Here is a 23,319-nt window from a genome sequence, read left to right on the forward strand (position 1 = left end):
CGTTCTCGATAAAATTCAACGTTGCAGCTTGCATTGCGGAGTGCGACTGGCAAGCTACCTGTTGTGTCGTCTATAATTTGCGTTAACTTCGTTAAGCCCGCGTATCTCATTTCCGCCCCTAACGATATATAAATATCCGCACTTTTGCAATCTAGCGCACACGCCCATGTACGTGCACGTACGACCTTGCACGTATCGTGTGCGGAAAATAGAGGGAGAGCGATACTTGCTTCCTGCTCGAACTCTTTAACACGTTGACTGCCAATATATCGTCTGTGATACATGGGCGCCTACATCATTAATGAGACGTTAATGCACCATGGGTCACCTACTCACGCACACGGAGGCATAAAACTTGCACTAACGACAAGTCCGTTATCACGAGTATATCAATGAAATATTAATTTGACATTTTTTAGAAATTTTTTCTTCCTAATTATTTAGTGGCAATCAACGTGTCATCGAGAATTATTTTCTTATTGTTACGTACGTCCGTTTTGTTTGCGATATTAAAATCAATACCATGAGCGATATCATGTTTATTAATATCCTGTTAGAGCTTATCGTTACATTAGTCGATCCTTAACATAGTTACATATTTTTCCGTCTTATAAAAGAGTAACTCGTCTACTAAAATAACAAGTACATAGAGATAGTCTACCTTAGGAGATACGAAAGTAAATAGAAATACCTTCGATTATTATCACATATAGTTATCACATTATCTTTGATAATTAGTATAATTAGAGATACCGATTATATTCACCGAATATCAAGACGCACGACACTTTTATCACCAAGTTTATTAAATCAATGGTTGAATATACATTTCTATACTTTCCAGAATTCAAATCTCGATCGCATTCATTGTTAATTGTATTGTTAATTAAAACGATTTTTTGTAAAGGCGCGACAGCAAGTAGTAATTATTTTTCACAAGTTTTCAGGAACATCATAAATTATTAATTATTAGTTACTCGTAGCAAATTACTTTAAACAATACGATATGAAAATGCAAAGTTTTTACAAAAACGTATATGTGAAAAAAAATTTCTTGATATCAAGAAAATTCTTTTCTTATCTATCTATCTAATCATGAATTTTTTAATATATATATATATATATATTAAAAAATTCATGATTAAGTGTGATATAGACTAAGTAAACAATTATCACAAGCACGAACTTTTAAGATAAATTAAATACCATCGATGAGAGACAATTTTCGTTAGCAAATAATCGATTCTCCGTAGGACCATATTGCATATTAACTCCTACAGAATTTGAAAGATAAGATATTGGAGATGACACTTGCAGATCAATGCGGAAAGTGCGTCATTAGACTCAATATCTTGTCGTAGAGAAGCTCCTTCACGTCAATGGCCCACATAAAGTCCAAGTGATTGAATTTCTTATACGGCACTCGAAATTTACCGTAAGGATTGCCCAGTGATCTGTACAATTTATCCACATCCTGCGGGAGAATCGTGATGTAAATTAAACGCAAGCATTCGTACGATTAAAACAAACGTCATGTACATAGTAATTCACGAGACTCGAGCGTCTCAAGTATTTCCAAGGTGTTTATTTTCTCGAAATATATGTGGAAAATATTGGAATAGCTCGAATCAATTTGCATAAAAATTATACGAACTTTGACGTTCACCAACCAGTCGTTGGTGCCGTAATGCAGCGAGACCGGCACCTTGATCTTTCCCAAATCGTAGGACGGTGGAGTGAGCTTGCCATATCTCTTTAAGTTCCCAAGTATATTATAATCGTACTGTCTAAATTTTCCTGGTAAGATAAGGTACCCTGAAGCGAAATACCTATGTTGTTATCACATTCTACGTCTGAGAAATCTAATTCCATTCGGTTGCATGTTGGCACATGTAAATGCTTACCAGTATTTATCAGTTGTGCAAAGTGTATTACTTGTTTCGTGGACGCGCCAGCGGGGGTGTGGCCCAAGATGACCGGTAAGAGAGTCTGCAATAGATGACAGCAAGCACGTATTAATAATCGAATTAATAATAATAATAATAATAATAAACTAGTATAAATTATTATAATAAAAGAATCGGTACAATTTTTACTTGATTTACTTGATTTTTACGCGATTACTTGATTTCGGAGAATTAATTAATTAAGGAAACGAGTGACGGCACGCAATGTCAGTACCGTGTTGAACTGATCACGATCAAAGCCAGCAATCAAGAAGAGTACGTTCGAGCACAGGGGCTGCGTAATGGCCTCTTCCGAGCACACCAGCTCCTGGAACTTCCTCATCGTCTCGCCAGTGGGTTCGAATTCGTACATGCCAATTAATTTAAAAATGATCTGCAATGATCGGTTTGGAAAGAAATGAACACATGGAAATATACAGTCACAGCTGATCGTTATCGCGCTTTTGTCCAAAGCTGCGTACATTGATTGAACCAACGAATTTCGACAGGAACTGCATAATGGGACTCGGCATCCTGCCGCAGTAGGTAGCCGGAGCCATAGCGAACATCGCGTGGACCTTGTCCTGGTACTTCGGCAGCTCGGATGCCATGACGAAGAAGGCGGTAGTACCCTGGCTGTGGCCCAAATAGAACAGCTTCTCCTGACCCGTGATCTGCAGGATGTGATCTATCGTCGCGGGAAGATCGCGCATGCCGACCTCGTGCCAACTGCAACGCGCAAAAAGAAGGAAAAAAAATCAAAGGGTGAATTTATTGGCGATAATCTTCCGGTATCAGTCGTAGCTCGCGCTCGTATTTTTCACGATATTTTTGCACGTGCAGCTTCCGAGTTAATCCCGATTTGTTTTTGATTTAGATATCGCGCGTTCCGGGCGCTCGCCATTGTAACAGATAATCGAAGATAATCGAGGAAGAAGCGTGACTGATCGAAATCGCGCGCGATTACGCATCTTTTCCAACACGATAACGGACGGATTAATTTTATCATAAAAACGTGTCACGCGCAAGTGTCGTAAAGACACCTGTGCTGACATTGCTTATATCTAGTACGCGTTATATGGAGTAAAATTGAATGTTCTTACCTGAAATCCCAATACTCCTTCTCTAGCACAGACGAAGACACGTGCTTGCGAGAATACGTGCTGCCACGCGCGTTGCCCAGCCACACGTCGTATCCCAGATCCGCCAGGAGAAACGCTAAATTTCAAGAATAATTCGAATAAAACAGTGAAAGAAGACGATAATATCCTTAATTTTCGGCTTTTGCTTTGAAAAGATATTTTAATACCTACCTTATTTCAAGAATAATTTCCAATATATTTTGTAAAAGAAATACGCGGATTTTGCACTCAGAAGTGCGAGAATTATGAAATACAGTATAAATTAAATTTTAACTTATTTTTAATAAAACTTTTGATAAACATTTTATTTTTAAGTATTTTAATTCCATTTGAAAATACATTCTCTTTACCTAAACTTTTTTCCGGTCCGGTAAGGACCCAAGCCGCCGAGCTGCACAGAAGACCGTGCATCAAGAATGCAACGGGTTTCTGCACATCACTAGAATTGGTTGCCGCTTGAATTCGCCCCGTTATCCGATGCAGTTCCAAGATGTAACCGTCAACGGTAACCACCGTGTGCAGTTCACCATTATAGCCATATTTCTTCACTATTTCCAGCTTCACGCAATAAAATCATAATCTTTAAATTCAAATTCAACCACAGAAAATCCATGCTTCTGTGAATAGCATGTTTACACTGCACAGGTGTTTCATTTGGAATTTATTCAATACTAGCATCCTCCGTCCCGGCTTCGCTCGCGATATTTATGTGTAGAATTAAATAAAAACACATTTTACACCTTCTCACCCGTTAGGAGTGGAATTTCGGAAAACCCTCCCTTAGTGAGCACCTACGTGATAGTAGGAATATACCCTTAAAATTTCAAGTCGATAGGTGCAGTGGTTCGGGCTGCACGTTGATGAGTGAGTGAGTGGTATTTGGCTTATTTATTCAATATGAAAAATGTGTCTGCGAACTGTCCTATACAATACGATACGAATCGCTACATAAATATATTTTATTTCTTCCAGAATTATTTTTATTCCATTTGTTTTCCAGATTTATTTTTATTCCAAAGCACAAGCTCGATCAAAAATGTACTCACAGTGGTAAGTTTCGCGTCCTCAGGCACCTTTTGTGTGAGGAAATCGTCGAGTTCCGGAAGCGCCGGTATCCGCTCCACTGGATGTTGGACATCCTCTGTCTGATCGTCCAAGTACTGTTCCGCGTTCGGTGTCGCGCACGCGGACGCTATGATCGCGAAGAAGAGAATCGACAACGGCAACGGCATCATCGTCGCCCGACGAGATCAACGTTGTGTATCGATAGGGTCGAAATGAATTCTGATACGATCCTCTCAACTTGAATGCGTATATATACGTACGTGGCGCTGTTATATATATTTACTATAAATGTCATCGAATTGTTTACCGTGCCGCGCGATCTCGTCAGATGCAATCTATGTAATTCGCGTCGAGTGCCTAATCCGTCATAATTTCTAATGCGATCATAGTGTGCGATCGACGTGCTTTGTTTGCGATCCGCATCGCGAAAATAGGAATAGACGGAATCTATAGATCTTATCGGCAGAATTAATTGTTTCTTCGCAGAATTATACATCTTGCAAAGTTTTATCACCTTTTTGTGTCCAGCTGTGCGCTGATGTGCGTCACGTTACACATCTGTTGACTTAAAAATTGTTTTTCAGAATTTTTCAAGCAGAACAGACATAAAGTCATAAAGGTAAAAAATGATTAAAAATAAAGTTTTGGCAGTTATACTTTGAAATTATATTGATATGTAATCGTGACGGTTGGTTCTGCTTGAGTTATTGCGAAAGAAAATATAAAACTGCTCAACTAATGTATTAATTGCGAACCAAATGTTTTTATGATCTCTTGCAAGTCTTGATTTAAATGTCTTAATTTAATTGTCTTTCCTATTTTTCTCAGAGATCTTTAATTATTTTGTGTGCTATTTCAAAGTTTGTGTATACACACATGTATTAGTCCCTCTCAAATATTTTATGTTTAGCATTTACTTGATTTATATTTATATTTTTATTCACACAATCTCCGAGTATATATTGCATTCTAGTTTGTATAGATCTTTATATATACATACATATACACATTAAATTTTCTTTTGTTGTATGTAGCTATTATATGACGTAATTTCTGTGCGATGCTTTTATTCGTGATTCGTGAAGGTAGAGATATTAATTCTAATATCTCGTCATTGTGTATCAGAAGATCGAGAATGATTGATCGAGAAAGCGAGATTAAATTTTTCCATGATAACACATGGTTTACCAATAACATACTGTTTTTTCACGCTTTTATTGTATATAGAGTGGCCCAAACTTACCGTATAACTCGTTAAGTACTCGTATGGGGTAGATTCCTGAGATAAACTCCTAATACCAAAATGTCGAGGCTACTATACTTTTTAAACGGATAAGATTTAAAGTTCACCAGTTCAGCTTGTCAAAATTTCGCACGCTCAGGGACATCGCATGTTAAACGACATCCCTTCCACGATATTTCACTCAACTCGATAGGAACAATAACAAAAAAAAACTATTATCATCCCGATTATCAATATTTATCGGTTTTGCGAACAAAGAAACGAAGTGAATAATAATTTCGAGTATTATTGTTTCTACCGAGTTGAGTGAAGTGCTGTGGAAGGACCCTTTCTGATTTGGGACACCCTGTATAATGTAAGCTTGAAGATAGATATCGATGATTAATTTCAATCTTAAAGATTAAAGAAGCTTATTGATAAATGTTTACCGAAATGAAACACGCTCACTGTTGTTTGTAGTGCGGAAGAAAGTAGAAACATATATATTATATATGTATATTCATTTAGGTGTGAAATTGAAATTTGCAATGTAGGAACAGATGTCGCAAGAAAATAATTAAGTATATACAAACAATTTTCTATCTTCTACTCAATGAAAACGTCTCAGTCAAAGTGATGTCAATGTAACATAAAAACTATATTGTTTGGCGTCAAAGAACTAGTGAAATAAGACGAAAAATTGACACCATATATATATATATATATATATATATATATATAATATAAACATTAACATGAAACATTATAGATATAAGAGTCAGATGTTATATGAATATTTAAAGTTTCCTGAAAATCGGCTGTATTTTAATATCATGTAAGACATGTACGCAGCGTGCAGCTGATTCTGCATTACAATTTACACCCAGTGCACATGCAGCTGTTGTTCGTTTTATCGACTTATATCATGATATGTCAGCAGAACATTTGCATATCTTGTGAATGGAACGAAATAAATTAGTAAACTGCAATTTAAATATTGGAGCTAACTTCATAAAGGAGATTGTCAGCTCTGCTCATATCATATAGACGGAATAGAATGCGAATAGACGGACATACCGCTAAAAACGTGTCTGTGGCAAAGTACGGGCATTCCTCTTTCTCTTTGCGTATGCGTACATTATTAATTTTCATGGTCATATACAGCAGATATAGCAACTTATTCGTTTCTTACATAATATATTATTATTATTATTATTATTATTATTATTATTATTATTATACATACAAAAATGCCTCGAAAGTGCGTGCAATTGTGAGCAAAATAATGAGATACTATTTCATAAGTATTTATTCTTTATTTGTTAATTTTATTGTAAAAATAGTTTTTGTTTTTAATTATATGTAAGCAACCTATATTTTATAAATAACACGCCTTTTTTAGAATAGGAAATGCATTTATCTTTTAATTTTGTTGCAAAATTTTTTTAATATTTAAGCAAATTATATTTTATAAATAAATGCGTTTTTTATGTTGCAAAAAGCTTTCCTTTTTTCATCATATAACAGTTTTATTTAATGTTTGGAAATTTAAATTCTAAAGAATTACTTAACTATTATTACTTATAATATAAGAAATTATTTATTTATTTAATTTATAAGTAATTTAGTTTTATAAAAATGAAATTATAAATTATAAACTAAATTAAAATTATAAAAATTAAATAAATTAAATTTCTACACATTAAATAAAAATATATTAAATAAACTGATAAAGCAATAAAGAACATCCTTTATGTTAATGTAATTTATTGTTACACAAAATACAGATGTATGCGCGTGCGGGCATTCGCACGTGCACGTATGTGTGTTGTGTATGTGTATTTGCACATATGCATTTTGACTAACAATAAATTATATTTACTTGAATCAGTTCCTTATTTCCGAAACAGCGCATGCGCGAAGAGAGAGAAAGAAACTGTCCGCAGTCCGTATATTCCCTGTTTCTATCACAATCTCGTCGCACGTTTGCTTTAGGAGGGTATAGGCAATGCTCGATCTATACAGGGTGTAATATACAGGGTGTTCATTTGAAAAGTTTCAATCTTAATATCTTTTAAAATACGTGTACAAAAAATGTTGAACATAAAAGTTGAAAAGTTTGAATATATGATGGCGAATTTGAAAACTATACGTGGTTGGCGGTTTTCAAGATCTTCTTTTCTTAAATGGAATAGGATATTTTTCATTGCGGTATTCGAAAAAGCACATTTTGCGTCCAAAACGTTTTTCAACTCACTTTTGTAATGATTTTTTCTTTACTGAAAAAATATTAGAGAAAGTTAAAATACGTGATGTAACGTTGTTATGTTAAATTAGGTTAGGTTACGTTAGGTACTCGGGGATATAAAATGTGAGGAACGCGTTCTAACACAGCGACTATGGGTGGCAAGACTTGGCCGAGATAGGGGGGTTGCGGGTATCCGTACGCGTGACACAGTGTTCCCGGTGTTGGATGAATGGATCTCCAGAGGGTGGGGTGTTTTGCACTTCCACCTAACACAACTGTTAACGGGACATGGTTGTTTCGGAACGTATCTATTCGAATTGGTCGGGAAGAAAGCCCGGATTACCACCATTGCCGGGGAGAGGAGGATTCTCCGGAGCACACTCTTTTGCGTTGTACATTTTGGATGAAAGAACGAGTGGTTTTGCGGGAGGTGTTAGGCCATGATCTCTCTCTGGCGGCCATCGGGGATATGGTCGACCAAAGGGGGGTGTGGGTTGCGTTCTCCAGATTCTGCAATAGTGTGATACGTGTAAAGGAGGAGGCAGAACGTGTGCGGCAGACTTTAGCCCTTCCGAGTAGAATGAGATCCAGATAGCCCCTATTGGCTATCCGGGTCTGTGGGATGTTTTATTTATTTATTTAATTATTTATTTATTTATTTATTTATTTATTTATCTTACTTATTTTGACTGGTCCCTAATATTGACCTTGGTTTTGTTTTATTTATTTATTCTTGCGTGTGTTTTAATATGAACGATTGTGGCTTGCCGCATTGACTTTGTGTCGTGTTGGTGTGTGTTGAGATCGTATGTGAGTGTGGTTGAAAGAGTAATGGATCCGGCTGAGGTCGAGGGTAGCTCTTGAGGGTAGTTCTTGTTGGGACTGGGGTTAAACCCATACATGAATAGGGGTCTGCTGGGATTTGAATACTACAATGTAGTGCGCCGGCAGGCCTCTACGTGCACGGAGGTGTCCTGAGGGGATTTTTTTAGTGGGTAGAACTGCTGGTACCAGCATGGGTCCTCGGGGAGTCCCACACTGCCGCGGCCGGTCACCTCGGGCGGGCAAACTGCGTTGAGCCGCGCGACTGGTAGTACAAAAGTATCTTTTCCTCCTCCATTACTATCGCGACCACTAAAGGATAGCTGCAGCGTTTCAGAGCTGTCTCTTTTTATTGTGAACTACCATGACTGATCATTATCTATTATATGGAATCATAAAAAAAATGTATACAGTTTTAATATTTTCATCATTTTTTAGTGATTTTCTTTCTAACATACAATAGTTTAATATAAAAAAGCAATTAACTTCCATGTGGTAAATGGGTTTAGAACGGGTAATCCATCTGGAGTACGGTTCAAGTCACGCTTCGAAGCGCTTCTAGACACTTTCCATCTTTTTCCTTCTGTCAAATGAGAAGAAGATAGAAAGTGTCTAGAAACGCTTCGAATCGTGACTTGGACCGTATCCCTGGTCACGTGGTTGACGTAGTTAGATAGACAAGGACAGATCTGAGAAGCGACAGCTATCGCAGTCTCACATTTCTGACCGCTAATCAGTAGAGCTGTACGCATTCCAGTGTCGACCTGAGTCAATAATGGAAAGCACCCTATGAATACCGGCCTAAAGCGGGTTCTACAATGAGAATTTGAGATATAAAATTTAAGCTTCAATTTCAAGCTGTAAGAAATTGATCAATCACAGTCGAATGTGAAAGAAAAAGTCGACTATGATTGGTCAATAAAGCTTACATTTTATACCCTAAATTTTCATTGTAGACCTCGCTTTAGGGCTCATGCCCACAGGACGCGGTAACGCAACTTAGAGCATATATGGAGGAGGAATTGGCGACTGGCAAGTGAGTGAAAGATCTGTGCGAGTGAGAAAGATATAAATCCCTATGTGTATGAAAGAGAAACATATAAGTGTCCTACGTGTTTTTATGCGCATGCGTTAGCAGACGATACGGGCTATAAATAGGGGCTTGAAGCAAACTTGAAGGTTATGTGGATGTACAGCTTGGATGCGCAGTCAGAAACGCATACGCACAGTGGACGAATAGAACTTTATACCTTTCTCTCTCGCACAGATGTTTGCCTGACATTCGTAGTAGGGGAGATATGGGCAATTCCTCCTCCATTATATATGCTCTAAGTAAGGGTGCCGTTACATGGAGCGTAACTTGCGTAAGCGTAACCTGCGTAATCTAGTAATTTTATAGAAGTTACTATAAAACTTACGCTTAGTTTACGCTTTCTACGCCAGTTGTCAATTACGCCGAATTCAATTTCTGGTGGAAAATACGCTAAATGCATGTGTGTGACAGTGTGTGTGTATCCTTTTTTGACTCGCGATCGCCGTGCCAAAATTTCTGAAAAAATGGATCAAATTCGGGTAATTTAAGAAATGCATCTAAATTCTATAAAAGACTATATTCGCAGCTCACTTTTATCAATAAATGCGCGTATTTATTTATGATATTCTATAATATATGTAACGTGAACTATATACTAAATGCACGCATTTATCATAAAAGTGAGCTGAGAATATGGACCAAAATGTTTAAATAATGCATTTAATTACTTGGATATAAATCAGTACATCGGTTGCATAGTATGACAAAAGAATTTCAATTTATGTCCGATAACTATGGTATATTCATTTGCATGCTGGACTATTTTCAACAGCTTACTGCAGCTTATACATTTTCACTTATGTATTTCCTTTTTAAAATACAGCATAAATGTGGATATTGTGGGTGGATCTTTAGCTTCACCACAAATTTTATTGATCATAAGTGCTTCAAGCAGTACGTTGAAGGAGAAGACCACATCAGCATCGATGAAAACCATATCGTAACAATAAGTATAATTTGTTGGCAAGAACCGCTAATATAAGATTAGAATCCATGTTTAAGAGATTCCAGGTTTTTTATGCTAGACACGCGTCGTCAACCAGTCAACCACTCCGTATACTTTATTTAGGTTATTTCACGCATACTCGTACATACATTACACACATATATTACGCTTCAACACATTTTTACATCAAAGTATCTATTTCACATGACGCGTATTTAGCAATACGCTTAAATAATAACAACCAATCGAGATATTTCTGTTGTATTGTACAACAGAAGTCCTGATCTGTTATTGGTCAGGCTTGTTACGCTTTATGCGCATTTAACGCAAAGTACGCGCCATGTAAAATGGAATTTTCAGAATAGCGTACATTCTAGTAATTTACTAGAATACACAGTGTGCCTATTCTAGCTACTCACTAGGTTACGCAGGTTACGCTTACGCAAGTTACGCTCCATGTAACGGCACCCTAACACGGTAATGCGGTAAATGCGGCAACGCGGTGGCCAATCACCGTTTTGCATTTCTGGTAATACGGAAGTTATATATTTAGTATTACTAGAAATGCAAGACGGTGATTGGCCACCGCGTTGCCCATTACCACATTGCCGCGTTTACCGCGTCCTGTGGGTATGCATGAGCCATTGAGTTAACTAGTGTCGACTTGAGTCACTAAATGGAAATCCCCCAAAATAGCGATTCATAAATCAGCGCCTGCGGAATAACAGCCAATCTGATTATCTCTCCTTTATGTATGGATGGGTTGCCATTCTACAGGCGCTCTACAATTTAGTTTCTAAAAAGTCCGCTACGCACCTCCTGGAGCCTCCACTATTTTTGATCAAAAAGTGAGATAGTGGTACCTGTGTAAAAAAAAGTCAAAAGTCAGTGGAATGGTATAAGAAAGTCTCACGAAAGGACAAGTAACTGAAGACTAAATGGATTGTGTGAAATAATTTGAAAGCATGATGGACCGTTTGTCATTTGAAGGGAAACAAATAGACGATGTGTTTTAGGTTAAGTCTCGGTGAAATTGCGATTCTCGTGCGATATTTTATTTTCGAAGAAGATATAAAAGATTCTGTTATTGCGATTAAGCCACGTGGATAATTAATCGCATAAATCCATGTATACGTGCGTACGTCTATGTAGAAACGTTGATTGGAAGCGCATTTTGCGCTGCAAAGTTGCTCTCAAAATTCCTATCTAGTGTTGATACCACTATTTTTCTATTATGAAGAGACGACAGAGGAGGCCAGTCCTCACGCTTAATAAGTCGCACAGCAACTACCACGTTGAACACACGCAAAGTAAGAATTATTAATATGTTGTTAATGTCGCTTAAAAAAAATGCATCAGCTACTTTAATTTATTCCAACATTATTTTTATTTTTATAAAAGTTGCATACATATAGAAAAATGTGAATTAATTTATTACATGTTCACTAACGTGTAATATTAATTTAACATGTAACATTACGTGTAAAATAAACATTAATTACATGTACCGTTAATACATTACACATATTTAACATTTACATCTTGTTATAAACTGCATACAGACAGGTGTAAGCCAGCAGTGAGCAGTGTACAACCGGTGCAGAATGAATCGAATAATAATCCTTTGGCCAATTTACTGTGTCAGTACAATTCCGACAGTGATACAGAAGATTCCAAGAAGGATACTCAGAAATTGGACGATCAAGTCAACGACTTCTTTAAGGTAAACATATAGCATTGCATCTTATGTACAGAAGATGCAGAAATATTATATCGAAACCTAATATTAATATTAATATTAAACCTAATATTTCTATAGGAAATTCAACTTATTGTACCGGAACAACCTGCCTCGAATGCCACTAACAATCCAAATGTAACATCCAAGGCAACTTCGCAACCCGCACATACGAGTCAACATACGTGTAAGTAGAAATAAGTTACAAGTAAGTTATATCAATAAAAACAAATTTTCGACGACTGAACTGTCAAATTTCGTTTATTAGTTCACAACGTTTGAATGAATTAGAGAAGAATGATTCCTTGAGTTTCTTGAATACGACTGTACATAGGGATAGTGGTATGCTTTATACTAATTGGTATCGCAAACCAAATTTTTCGGGTTCGTTATATAAATTTCTTCTCTAATCACCCATTAAAATATAAAGTGAATACCATTGTTAACCTTACAGACCACACTTTTGTTGTCAGACAGTAGGTTCCATGAAGTGAATATCAATATTGTAAAGAGCATCCTTATTAATAATTGTTATCCAATTGATTTAATTGAAAGAGTGATTAAACAGTGCCTTGACACTCTAAGGTTTCGTAAGAACAACAATGAAGAGACATCACAATCTACTCGGTATAAACATTTTATTACAATTCCTTTTTGCAAGTCATACAGTGATGACATTAATAGAATTCTACGTAATTCTGGTATTGGTGTTGCACATTCGGTGCCTAAGAAACTTAATTGTATTATACGTAAAGGCAAGGATAAATTACTGCCGTGTAAGCAAACTAATTTGGTTTACCATATAAATTGTAACGAATGTAATGCTGTGTATGTAGGGCAGACCAAGAGGTGGCTAGAAACCAGAGTTGGTGAACATAGACAGAATATTAAGTGTTCGTTTCAGCATTTCTCAGTGGTTTCTGAGCATCGTCTTTCACTTAACCACGAATTTGATTGGTCTAGCCCTGAAATTTTACATAAGGAAACGCATTGGCGTAAGCGAAACATTGCTGAGATGTTTTTTATTAAAAAATCATTTAGCGCAATTAATCTTCAGACTGATACTGAAAATTTGTCCACTATAGTCTTATTTTTGATCCGAGACAATAGAGTAACCTTGACATGAGACCATCTCGTGTTTGTCTGTGTTCGTTATTCCGCCAGTATCATTCGTTTGATACGGACGTGTTGGTAGCATGTTCCAAGACTTCAAATGGTCTTTGTAAATTTCAATTTATTTGTAAGTAAATTATTCTTTTTACGAATTTTCGTTGTAAAATTGAGAGTAAATTAATTAAGTTTGTGTGGTTTTCTGTAACACCGTATGTATTTTTTGTAGCTTTCACTTGAAAAGGACCACACCCCATATGGTCGAAACGTTGTGAACTAATAAACGAAATTTGCCAGTTCAGTCGTCGAAAATTTGTTTTTATTGAAATTTCTTATTACTGGCGTACACAATTATAATTTGTAAGTTATATCAATGCAAGATATAACTTGCTTAAAAAACATTTGTACTTTAGTATGGCAGGAGTGTTACGACCAGGCCACTGGTTACCCTTACTATTGGCACATTGAGACCAACGATGTACAATGGGACATGCCGGAGGAATTGCGCTTAATGAGAAAACAGTCGGAGGTGGGATCTGGAGTAAAATCTTCCATTCAGGGATCTCATTGGGTGGACTTTTCATCCATCGCGTGTAATTATTATTAATTTTTTAAATAGTTTTGAATTTTTAAATACTTGAAAAAGGAGAACATTGCTAATGTATAACGTTGGTTACGTAGATCGTCAGTCGCAGGCGAATATACCGGAAGGTATGATACCGCAGGAGGTGGTGGCGAGAAATCGTAACAGATTTCTGCACGAGACTCTCAAGAAATCCAATTCGGAGAGCAAACCGGAGATTAAGAACGAGTCCCCCGCGAAAGACGACGATTCGGACGATGGGTACGGGCATAGTTCAGAAAAAAAAGTTAATATTTTAATATATTTATTATATTATCATAATAACTGAAAGGTAAATTTTTTTATAGTCGAATAGAGATGATTACGTCTTTCGGTAGTGATGGGAGCGACTCGGAGGATGAGAATTCCTCAGACGAGAAGAAGATACCGAAGCAGAGTTCGTCAGAGTCAACCAATTCCAATTCTGTATCGTATCCAAAAAGTGGCAAGATCGGGCCCGAATTTTGTCCGAGAGAGATGCAATCGCCCACCAGGAATTTGCCCCCGTACAAGCGTGACTTGAGCGTATCTAATTCGCCGAATCAACCTGAGCAGTCTGACCAGCGAAAAACGGTTGAATCCAATGACAAAAGTTGCGCGGCGCAAGGAGAAAAGGAGTTTTCCATGGAAAATAAAAAAAAAAAAGAGATCAATGTGCAAAGCGCGATGCCAAAGCTGGATCTGAAGGTGTCCTTGGTGCCTGGTTACGGGGATGATTCCGACGGCGAGGAGGAAGTTAGACCGAAGCAGGAGATGAAACCTCTGTTCCCGATATCGCAGGATGAGGAGTACACGAGTGTAACGAAGTCGTTGAAAAATGTCCACGACACTTTCGCGAAAGATTCCAGCAACACACAGGGCGGTGATCATGGTAACGATAGCGGCGGGGATACTCAGGAGACGAAGGACGATCACGAAAAAGCGGAGAAGAAGGAATCGAAGTTCGACGAGGACAAATCCAAAACGAATATATTCCTCGAGGACATGCAAGTGTGCGGCAAGGCCTTCCAAAGGAAGAAGCGAATAGCATTTGATGGTATAAATGTTTTGGTCATTTTATACCGCAATCATTAAACATTCTTATCACATTGAGAATTATTTATCATCGTTCTTGTTTTGTTGAAGATAATCCTTACTTCGAAATGCTTAATTAAATGAATAACTTGTTTTTTTTTACAATTGCAGTTACGTCCACTAAAGTCAAACGCAACAACGTTTATCACGACAATGCAGATGATAATAACAGCGATCTCGCAAGCAGTGAGACTACCTCGCGCAACACGGAGGACTGCGATTATCAGCTGACTACGGAAAATCAGAAAGAATCTGATAAAGCAAGCGTGGAGGAGACGAAACAGTGCACTAGCGTTAAGCCCGAGGATAAGCCTGATTCCAAGGCTGAATCGTGCGAGCAGGAAGTACCCGTGGAACAGAGCGCAGGACCGACCGCGGCCGAAGAAAGGGATAACGGGGAATTGAACGATTTGGCTCAGATCATAGGAGAAAAATTGAAGTTTCTATCGGAGGGAAGAGAGAGCGTCTCTGCGGTTCAAACGATGCAAATACAACTACAAGTGAGCATCCGATTGTCCATTTGACGGTATGCGAGATAACAGGTAGCTATAAATTAATTGTCCCTGTCTGTTACAGACGTTGTCTACTGCGTGGACGGCAGGTAGCTTAGAGGAAAGTTACTTTCAAAAGTGGTTGACTAGTACAAATCATGAATTGGAAAGATTAGAGCAAGATGCAGCGCCAGATGGTTGGCTGTGCCAGTGGGATAGGTACGGTATTCCATACGCAATATTTGCACTTTTCTATGTAAATATAGGTACTTCATATGACGTCTATGTTCAATTGTGATACGTGTATCATTAATGTATACAGTGAAAATTTATATTTTCGTATATATATACATATATGTATATATGTGTGTGTATATATATATGCAAATTCGTGCGCGTACATGCAATTGCCATGTGCTCTCTCTTACATGATCTCATCCATCATTGGAAAGACTCTACTTTCAATATAAGTTTCTAGCTACGAGTTAATTGATTAATTAAGCTCGAGAAAGCCAAAAAAATATTACGCACTCTAATACTTGCGATGATGATTTACACGAACAAGTTTCAATTACATAAACAAAGTCTTAATTTTTTTTCAATACATTCTCAAGTACGCAATTTAAAATTGACGCTTCTGTATAGCATTCATGATTCTTTTTTTACGAATCATATATAAAGAGAATTACTAAATTATTATACTACTAATCCAGTAATATTTATATGACGGACCAATTATATATATATGGATATGGTTTCAATGTTCTTTTAAAATCTATGATGCAATGATGCAGTTGATACTTCTCTTATTTCATCTGCAGCAGTTTAGCTTAAGTGAAGGTGCAAAAAGTCCGTAAGCCTTAAGAACCCCACGGTCTTTCTTATGAAGTGCAATAACTCTCCTAGTGTGCCAAATCGAGTGATCATTTTTTACGTAGCTTTAAGAGATTACTTCATCCTTGTGATACCGCCAACGTGATTTACGCACGTGCTAAGTGATATATCACAACCTATTTAATGCGAGTTAATAAAAAGCGACAATCGGGTAACGAGCACGTTACTTCGATTAAGGATAAATTTGTGCCACGAGTAGTTACAATAAAAAGTGCGAAGTCGAAGTCGAAAATTTATTGAGATGAAGACAAGAAGATACCACAGGAGAAAACTAATAGTGAAGAGACTCTGGCATTATTTAACCGTGAATAACTGAACTTTATTTACTCACACTTGACGTACAAAAGCATAAATGATACGAAACGAAAAGGTCTGCTCTGCAGTGAACAAGCATGAAAGTAATTACGGAGTATTTTATCGTCAATGATACAATTACTCAAGGAAGCACAAATCAAATGTCAAAGTAAATTTTTAAGCAAGTTTCATACCTAAATATACTTTTGCGTAGAAATAGTTTTTACGTTTAATTTGTCAAAGGAATATTGTAAAGTCTCAAGTATACATTATTTGCTCTCTCTGTGTGGATATGTTTTATTTTATTTTTTTAAAATAAAATACAAAACTGAGAAAGATCATATCATTTTCTGCACGTATAAAGAAGAAAGTGTACAGAGAATTTGTCTAGCATTGCAATTCCATTTGCTAAGCCGTTCACTCATGAACGACGATTAAAGTATGTAAGTATTATTCTGTGTATTGTACTCTATGAATATCTGGTGTTTCTTGAGACGTGCTGATCGCAAATAAACCAGATATTAACAGAATTCAATTCTCATCTGTCTATGTGCACTCTAATCACAATGTACCCCGACATGTCTTTCACTTTCGCCGTAATCTCACATACTGCAATATCCTCTGCGCGACAGAGATTCACACATTCTGATTATTACATATAATTACATCTCCCATCTCTCTCCTGAATAACGAAAGGCCTTCGCCGAGTAAAACGAGACACGACATTGCAGGTAGGAGTGCTTACCAGATTATGTTTTATTAATTTGTTTTATTTTCGTTTTAAGAAAACTGGTGGTGGAGTACCGCGAGTACCGTCGCGAACGAATGTTCCGCCACGGGCACGTTACTTAAGCGTGTAACATATAAGCTGAATGTAACATAGAAAATTATGCAATTAGAAAACGGTATTAATCAATGATGAAGTCTCATATGTTTCTCTTGGCCGGGGGATTTTTCTAGATCGCATAAGCGGTATTACTATCACAATACATCCACTGGGACGTCACAGTGGACTTATCCAGACACCGGTATTGCCGGTGGCACTGAGGAGATGGAATTGTGCACAACTCCTCCGCCACCAGAATCGGAAGAGTTATCAATCACAGGTATTCCCATCATATTTATTACGTTATCTATCTGTCTACCCATCTGTCTATATTTTGTGAATTGAACTATGTAATCTTTTCAATTTTTCATTGCCACGTTTCAGAATCGCCGGGAACAAAGAAGGTGAGAGAGAAGCAGGCTGAAGATACAGATATCAAAATGGACGACGAAAACGCAGGAGAAAGACGTCCCAAGGATGTAGAAGCACCACCTCCGCCACAGATATCTAATCCGAGTCCACCACCGCCCCCGAGGATATTCGCGGAAGATCTGAAAAAGGATAAAAAGAAGAGGGAGAAACCTGACGAGAAAGTCTTTGACGTGAAGAGAAGACGCCTGGGAAAAGGTAGTGAATTATAATTATTGTAACAATTTTCTTTCGTAACAATTGTATTAATATAAATTAGTATTTTCTTTTCATCTGTTTTGCAAGAATTTCATTTTGTCAGAATTTTAATTTTATTTTACGAGAACAGTTAAATCAATATGAAAATAGGTGTACGATTTACACTTAATATTGGGTAAAATGTAGCAAAACGCCGTATTTCGTTCACAGACAGAATAACAAGCCTGGAAACAACTCAGGCGATAAATCCCGCCTTGGAGTCCCTGTCGTACGCGCATCCACAGGCGGCTGTATCACCTCAGACCTCGATACCCTCGAATCACGCGAGCATGGAGCCCTTGCCACCGGGTGTGGACCTGCCGGACACATCCTACGAAGCCGCTACTCTTAAAGGGATAATATATAATGCGGCGTCGCAGCAAAGTAACGCGGCGATTTACGCGTCTCCCATCACCGATCCGACGATACCAATTCTGAGCCATCAGGCGGGCCTTTTGCAGGAGCCATCTTTTGTCCATTATCCAGCCTTTCATCAGCACCTGCATAATGTGAATATACCTCTGCATTCGTGGAAACTTTCTTTCTTTGAGCTTTCTTAATTTCGTAGGAATCTAATGCGTCGCGAAGATTCACGTGTCTCTCGTGTTTATTAGCAGACAATCGCAGTCGCGAACAAACACGGTGGCCAGAGTGCGATCCAATTCATGATGGGATACGCACCGATCTACACGAACAATAAAATAATCGCCAAACCGCCGGTGAAGGCCTCGAAGGAGTCCCTGGGATCGGCCATCAATTCCTTCTACAACGACATCGCGCGCATCGAGAGAACGGAAACTGAGCGGACGGGGCAGCATCAGGACGCTGTCGCAGCCACTACCTCCGCTGTGGCAACTACCACTGCTGCGGTAATGGAACCAGCATCCATTCCAAGTGAGGAAACGAAGCTGGAAACTGAATCGGAAACTACGTCCAGCGCAGAAACAACGACGAAGGAAAAGAAGAAGAAGAAGATGGTATGCTATTTGTTATTATCTTTTTAATTTTTTTTATTTAATAATTAATATAAATGATAAATCTTGATTTTAGGCGAGAATCGGCATCAGCAAGAAGCACAAAGAGATGTCGAATATGGTGGCCAAATGGCAGAGGGTACAAAAAAATCTAGAAGATGCCGTGTAAATAATAGAGATCGAGTGAATAAGACAATGAATTATAGCACGATAATATTGTATAGCTCAGTGATTTCGGCAGTTTCGTTGTACATACATGCATTGTGTTAGACACATTTTTCTTTATTGTGAGATCTTCCTTTTTTTTATGTACGTTCAAAAGGATATAACAATTGTTTGCGACAAGATCACTCAAACGTCAAACGCAGTACTTACTTCTCGCTTGACTGCTATACGCATGTTTTGCGATTTGTCGCGCGGTTTTGTGATAATTTTCATGATTGAAGGAAACGATCATTTATCATTATTTTACACATTTGAATAGTAGAATTCAAAAGTATGCGCGTATTTTTATAACTGAATAGGCTGCTTTTTCAATGCCGAAAGAGATATCGAATCAGTGTAAATGTGAAGAAGAAAAATGTTTAAAAACTTGCAAGAATTGTGAAGGATATGTAATTGAAAGTCAATTATATAGAAAAATACAATTATTGCAGAAAATTATGTGCGTTTATTAATTCAAGGTAGCGAGAAGATTTATCCAGCTATTTGTATGTTGACTATGTTGTATATATGTGATATATATGTTTGTTATACATGTTAACTTAAAAGTGATGTATTAATTTCTTCTGTAAACAAGTCTTATATATCTATCTCTTTTCTTTCTGCTTCGTCTCGTCATCATCATTCATATCGTCTAGATATTAAATGGCATGAGGCATCATGATACTACCTATCTCTTCATTCATAATGATAATCTTCATTTTTATAATAATGATATTCTATTATTTACTTATTTATCCTATTATTTATAATTATTTACAAAAAACGACGAAAAATATCAAAATGTCGAGGCTACTATAGTTTTTAAACGGGAAGATTGGTTCACTAAACCAGTTTGTCAAAATTTTGCGCGCTCAGAAACATCACATATCAAAAGGGCCCTTCCACGACGCTTCACTCAACTCGATAGAAATAACAATACTCGAAATTATTATTCACTTTATTTTTTTATACACAGTTCGCAAGACTGATGAATATCGGGATAATAATAGCTTTTTGTTATTGTTCCTAAAGCGCCCGAAATTTTGACACGCTGAGTGGTGAAATTTAAAACTTTCCCGTTTAAAAAGTATAGCAGCCTCGACATTTTGGTATTAGGATTTTCGTCTCCAAATGAACCCAGAAATGCTCAGGAATTATATACTATGAATTTATATACCATGAACAGTTTTTCCTGTTTTTAGATTTTCTTTCTTCACAAGTATCGTTTGCTATATAATTTTGTAAGAAATATGATTGAACAAAACTGAAACTGTTAAATCAACCAATCGTCCGAGAACGCAAATATCGTGTGAAACACATGCATCGTTACATAACTTCACGTACAGGGATATTTTCAAAACTATAAAGGTACAATTTCATGCTGTCGCTCATTTTCAGCGACAAAACAGGTCACGTGATCAAAATTGACGCTGGATATTGATCAATTTTGATCACGTGACCTGTTTTGTCACTGAAAATGAGCGACGAGCGACAGCATGAAATTGTACCTTAATGCAGACGATACGATACGCAGGACAAAACTAATTCACAGATAATCTATCGATTCTAAGGTTTTTCAAATGATTGTTTTTGTTTCTTCTAATTATATGTTTATACTCATTTTCATTTATATTTATTTTGTGCTAAATAGAAATAACAATTTAAATGAATTTCGCTGAAACAATATGTAGAACTTATATTTTTATAAACAACAAATTACAATTGTATCATAGAAATTATATTATAATTTACAATTTTTTATGATTTAAAAGAAAAGAATTAGAAAACAAAAGTAAAAGCTTCAATCTCAAGAATATGTAAAGCAGCAGCTTTTTAAGGCTGGCGGCTTCTATAAGTGATACGTTTACTCATCAGTGTTTTAATAGTATTCTTCATAGTACGAGTCTGAAAAATATTTTTTATATTTTAGATAATAATGCAAAATCATAGACAACAATAATAATTACTTGGATGATGAATAATTTGTTTCTACTGAATGTAGTAAAATAAAATTTCATGCAAAAATCAAACCGAACTTTGTGACTGATCCAATATACCATCTTTAATTTATTTCATAAAATTGTTTATTATTATACTTATGATTAATAACCTTGTCATCGAAGGATCTCAATATTGGTTCAATCTTCAGCAACTGATTCTGTATAATAGTCTCCATCACCTGAAAATCCTTATCTCTTTCCATCTTATTTCTCCTTTGCTTATTCCATTGTCCGCAAAACGAGCATCTCATATTAAATGAAGAAAGGCCATGGTCGGAACCTAATGTTTTAACGCACTTTGGATGTCTCCTAAGAAATATTAATATTTCTGAACAGTTTCAATTTATATATATAAAAAAATAGATAATAATAATACTAGGTCACGCCATAATACCTTTGCTGTGCATTCTTATATCCTCTGCATATTCTTATCCTTTGTAAATTTTTCTTGAAGATATCAAAATTATCTATGTCTGCCATAGTAATGCATACTGTGTAATCCAAATCTGGATGCTATAATATAACAATATATTGAATTAATAAAATCACATTAATACATTCATCAGTTATAAATGTATCGTTAATAATATTGTTAATGTTTTCTAATCAATTTGTTTGTTTGTTCCTTATCAGTTAATTACTTCTCTACTAAAATGGTTATACAAAAAGTCTTTACTATTTAGGTATAAAAAAATGGTACCTCATGTTCTACAGTATATTCTTCTTCCACGATTACAGTTAATGTCAAATTATCCTCATCTGTACGATATAATACAAGTTGATTCGGAAGATCGATAAAGCTCCAACGTGGTAGTTCATTAATTGATGAACGAACATCAAGCACTAAATCTGCAAATGTATATCTAGTATCTGGACTAGGGTGATTCTTAGCTGACTGTAATTAATATCACGATACAATTTATACAATCTGTATATCAATAGTTTTGAAAGAATATATTTATATATAAAACAAATAAGGGGCATTATATAAATATAGATCATACCATGATTTCAAGAGTTATTTTCCTACACTTATACCAAAGAAAAGAGTTACACAGAAATTGAACAGCTATAGAAGCAGCTTTACGAGACACTAAAGGACCCTCTACAAGACGGTTGTAAGATTGCAAGCAGTAAGAAGTAAGAGTTCCTATTGGTCAGTTTTTGAAATAATCGATTTCAATTGGTTACTTCTTACTGCTTGCAATCTTACAACCGTCCTGTAGTTATATATCCTTTGCTTCCCTTGAGAGGTCACGATTGTTTCTAAACACTACAGCCAATCAACTTCTTATCTTATGCTGAAGTAACAGATAAACATCTCAAGCATTTATCTTTCTATTTTATAACAAGAAAATAACAATATGTAATCTCAAGAACATTTATTTATGCTTTTAGTTATACAGATTTATCTCGCAAAATATTTTGACATATATTCTACTAATCCTAAAACCTGTATTAAACAACATTGGACATTGAGATTGAAAATTGCAGATTACTCAATCATACTAATAAAGTAATACTAATATCAAATACATTTTCTTTTGTACATTTGCAGAATTTGTTAAAAATATATTTATCGTTTGTATTATACGAAAATGTATTTTCGTTTATCGAAAGATGGACCTAGAATTTCAGTTATTTACATGCTATGCTTCAGGTTGACATTTTTTATTGTTTCATTGCTTCATTTTATTATGATTGACCTATATATAATATTGGTCAATTTCTCATTTTAAATATCAAGGCATTCTTTTTCTCTTTTATCTACATCTCTATCTTTATAGTGGCACTTGCCAAACTAATAATTAATGTAATGTAATTAATGCTTACAGATTATAAATGAACGCAATATACACTCAATATCATCGACTATAACTGCGCGTCTCTATTTTAGTGATACATAAAACAGAGTCTTCAAAAATGAGTGAGATAGCAAATG

At 36.3% G+C, this 23,319-nt stretch overlaps 4 protein-coding genes and 2 long non-coding RNA genes across 11 annotated transcripts; 3 read left to right on the forward strand and 3 right to left on the reverse strand.

Moving 5' to 3' along the window:
* Positions 1 to 524: 524 nt before the first annotated feature.
* Positions 525 to 5,711, reverse strand: LOC105285428 (lipase 3). Its single transcript, XM_011349627.3, has 8 exons — positions 4,135 to 5,711; positions 3,439 to 3,646; positions 3,050 to 3,164; positions 2,429 to 2,675; positions 2,182 to 2,340; positions 1,905 to 1,989; positions 1,655 to 1,815; positions 525 to 1,474 (listed from the first exon to the last, which is right to left on the reverse strand). The coding sequence occupies exons 1-8, from the start codon at positions 4,321 to 4,323 to the stop codon at positions 1,319 to 1,321; spliced, it is 1,320 nt and encodes a 439-aa protein (XP_011347929.1). The 5' UTR covers positions 4,324 to 5,711; the 3' UTR covers positions 525 to 1,318.
* A 2,649-nt stretch (positions 5,712 to 8,360) lies between these two features.
* On the reverse strand, positions 8,361 to 10,316 carry LOC113563120. The gene is made up of 2 exons (XR_003407331.1): positions 10,207 to 10,316; positions 8,361 to 9,994 (listed from the first exon to the last, which is right to left on the reverse strand). It is a non-coding gene; the product is annotated as an uncharacterized LOC113563120 (long non-coding RNA).
* On the forward strand, positions 9,943 to 10,535 carry LOC113563121. Its single transcript, XR_003407332.1, has 2 exons — positions 9,943 to 10,017; positions 10,311 to 10,535. It is a non-coding gene; the product is annotated as an uncharacterized LOC113563121 (long non-coding RNA).
* Positions 10,536 to 11,258: 723 nt separating this feature from the next.
* Positions 11,259 to 19,834, forward strand: LOC105285430 (formin-binding protein 4). 2 transcript variants are annotated; one of them, XM_011349631.3, is made up of 13 exons: positions 11,259 to 11,794; positions 12,047 to 12,207; positions 12,304 to 12,409; positions 13,746 to 13,925; positions 14,014 to 14,176; positions 14,263 to 14,990; positions 15,140 to 15,528; positions 15,605 to 15,738; positions 17,668 to 17,813; positions 17,918 to 18,160; positions 18,371 to 18,708; positions 18,814 to 19,176; positions 19,250 to 19,834. In XM_011349631.3, exons 1-13 carry the CDS (start codon positions 11,719 to 11,721, stop codon positions 19,340 to 19,342), a joined length of 3,120 nt encoding a protein of 1,039 aa, XP_011347933.1. In that variant the 5' UTR covers positions 11,259 to 11,718; the 3' UTR covers positions 19,343 to 19,834. The 2 variants fall into 2 exon arrangements, with proteins under 2 accessions (XP_011347933.1, XP_011347934.1); XM_011349632.3 differs by having other exon boundaries at positions 18,817 to 19,176.
* Positions 12,416 to 13,739, forward strand: LOC105285429. 5 transcript variants are annotated; one of them, XR_002193736.2, is made up of 3 exons: positions 12,416 to 12,606; positions 12,696 to 13,462; positions 13,562 to 13,739. XR_002193736.2 is itself a non-coding variant. In XM_020033639.2 (3 exons), exons 1-3 carry the CDS (start codon positions 12,567 to 12,569, stop codon positions 13,093 to 13,095), a joined length of 231 nt encoding a protein of 76 aa, XP_019889198.1. In that variant the 5' UTR covers positions 12,416 to 12,566; the 3' UTR covers positions 13,096 to 13,739. The 5 variants fall into 5 exon arrangements, 4 of the variants coding, with proteins under 4 accessions (XP_019889198.1, XP_019889197.2, XP_019889196.2 ...); XM_020033639.2 differs by having other exon boundaries at positions 12,696 to 12,849; positions 13,059 to 13,739; XM_020033638.2 differs by having other exon boundaries at positions 12,700 to 12,849; positions 13,059 to 13,739.
* Positions 19,835 to 20,984: 1,150 nt separating the features above from the next.
* On the reverse strand, positions 20,985 to 22,534 carry LOC105285431. Its single transcript, XM_011349633.3, has 5 exons — positions 22,382 to 22,534; positions 22,078 to 22,272; positions 21,772 to 21,890; positions 21,488 to 21,686; positions 20,985 to 21,282 (listed from the first exon to the last, which is right to left on the reverse strand). Exons 1-5 carry the CDS (start codon positions 22,382 to 22,384, stop codon positions 21,211 to 21,213), a joined length of 588 nt encoding a protein of 195 aa, XP_011347935.1. The 5' UTR covers positions 22,385 to 22,534; the 3' UTR covers positions 20,985 to 21,210.
* Between the last annotated feature and the right edge of the window lie 785 nt (positions 22,535 to 23,319).

This window comes from Ooceraea biroi, chromosome 12, assembly GCF_003672135.1.
Source record: "Ooceraea biroi isolate clonal line C1 chromosome 12, Obir_v5.4, whole genome shotgun sequence".
In the NCBI taxonomy this organism is placed as follows: domain Eukaryota; kingdom Metazoa; phylum Arthropoda; class Insecta; order Hymenoptera; family Formicidae; genus Ooceraea; species Ooceraea biroi.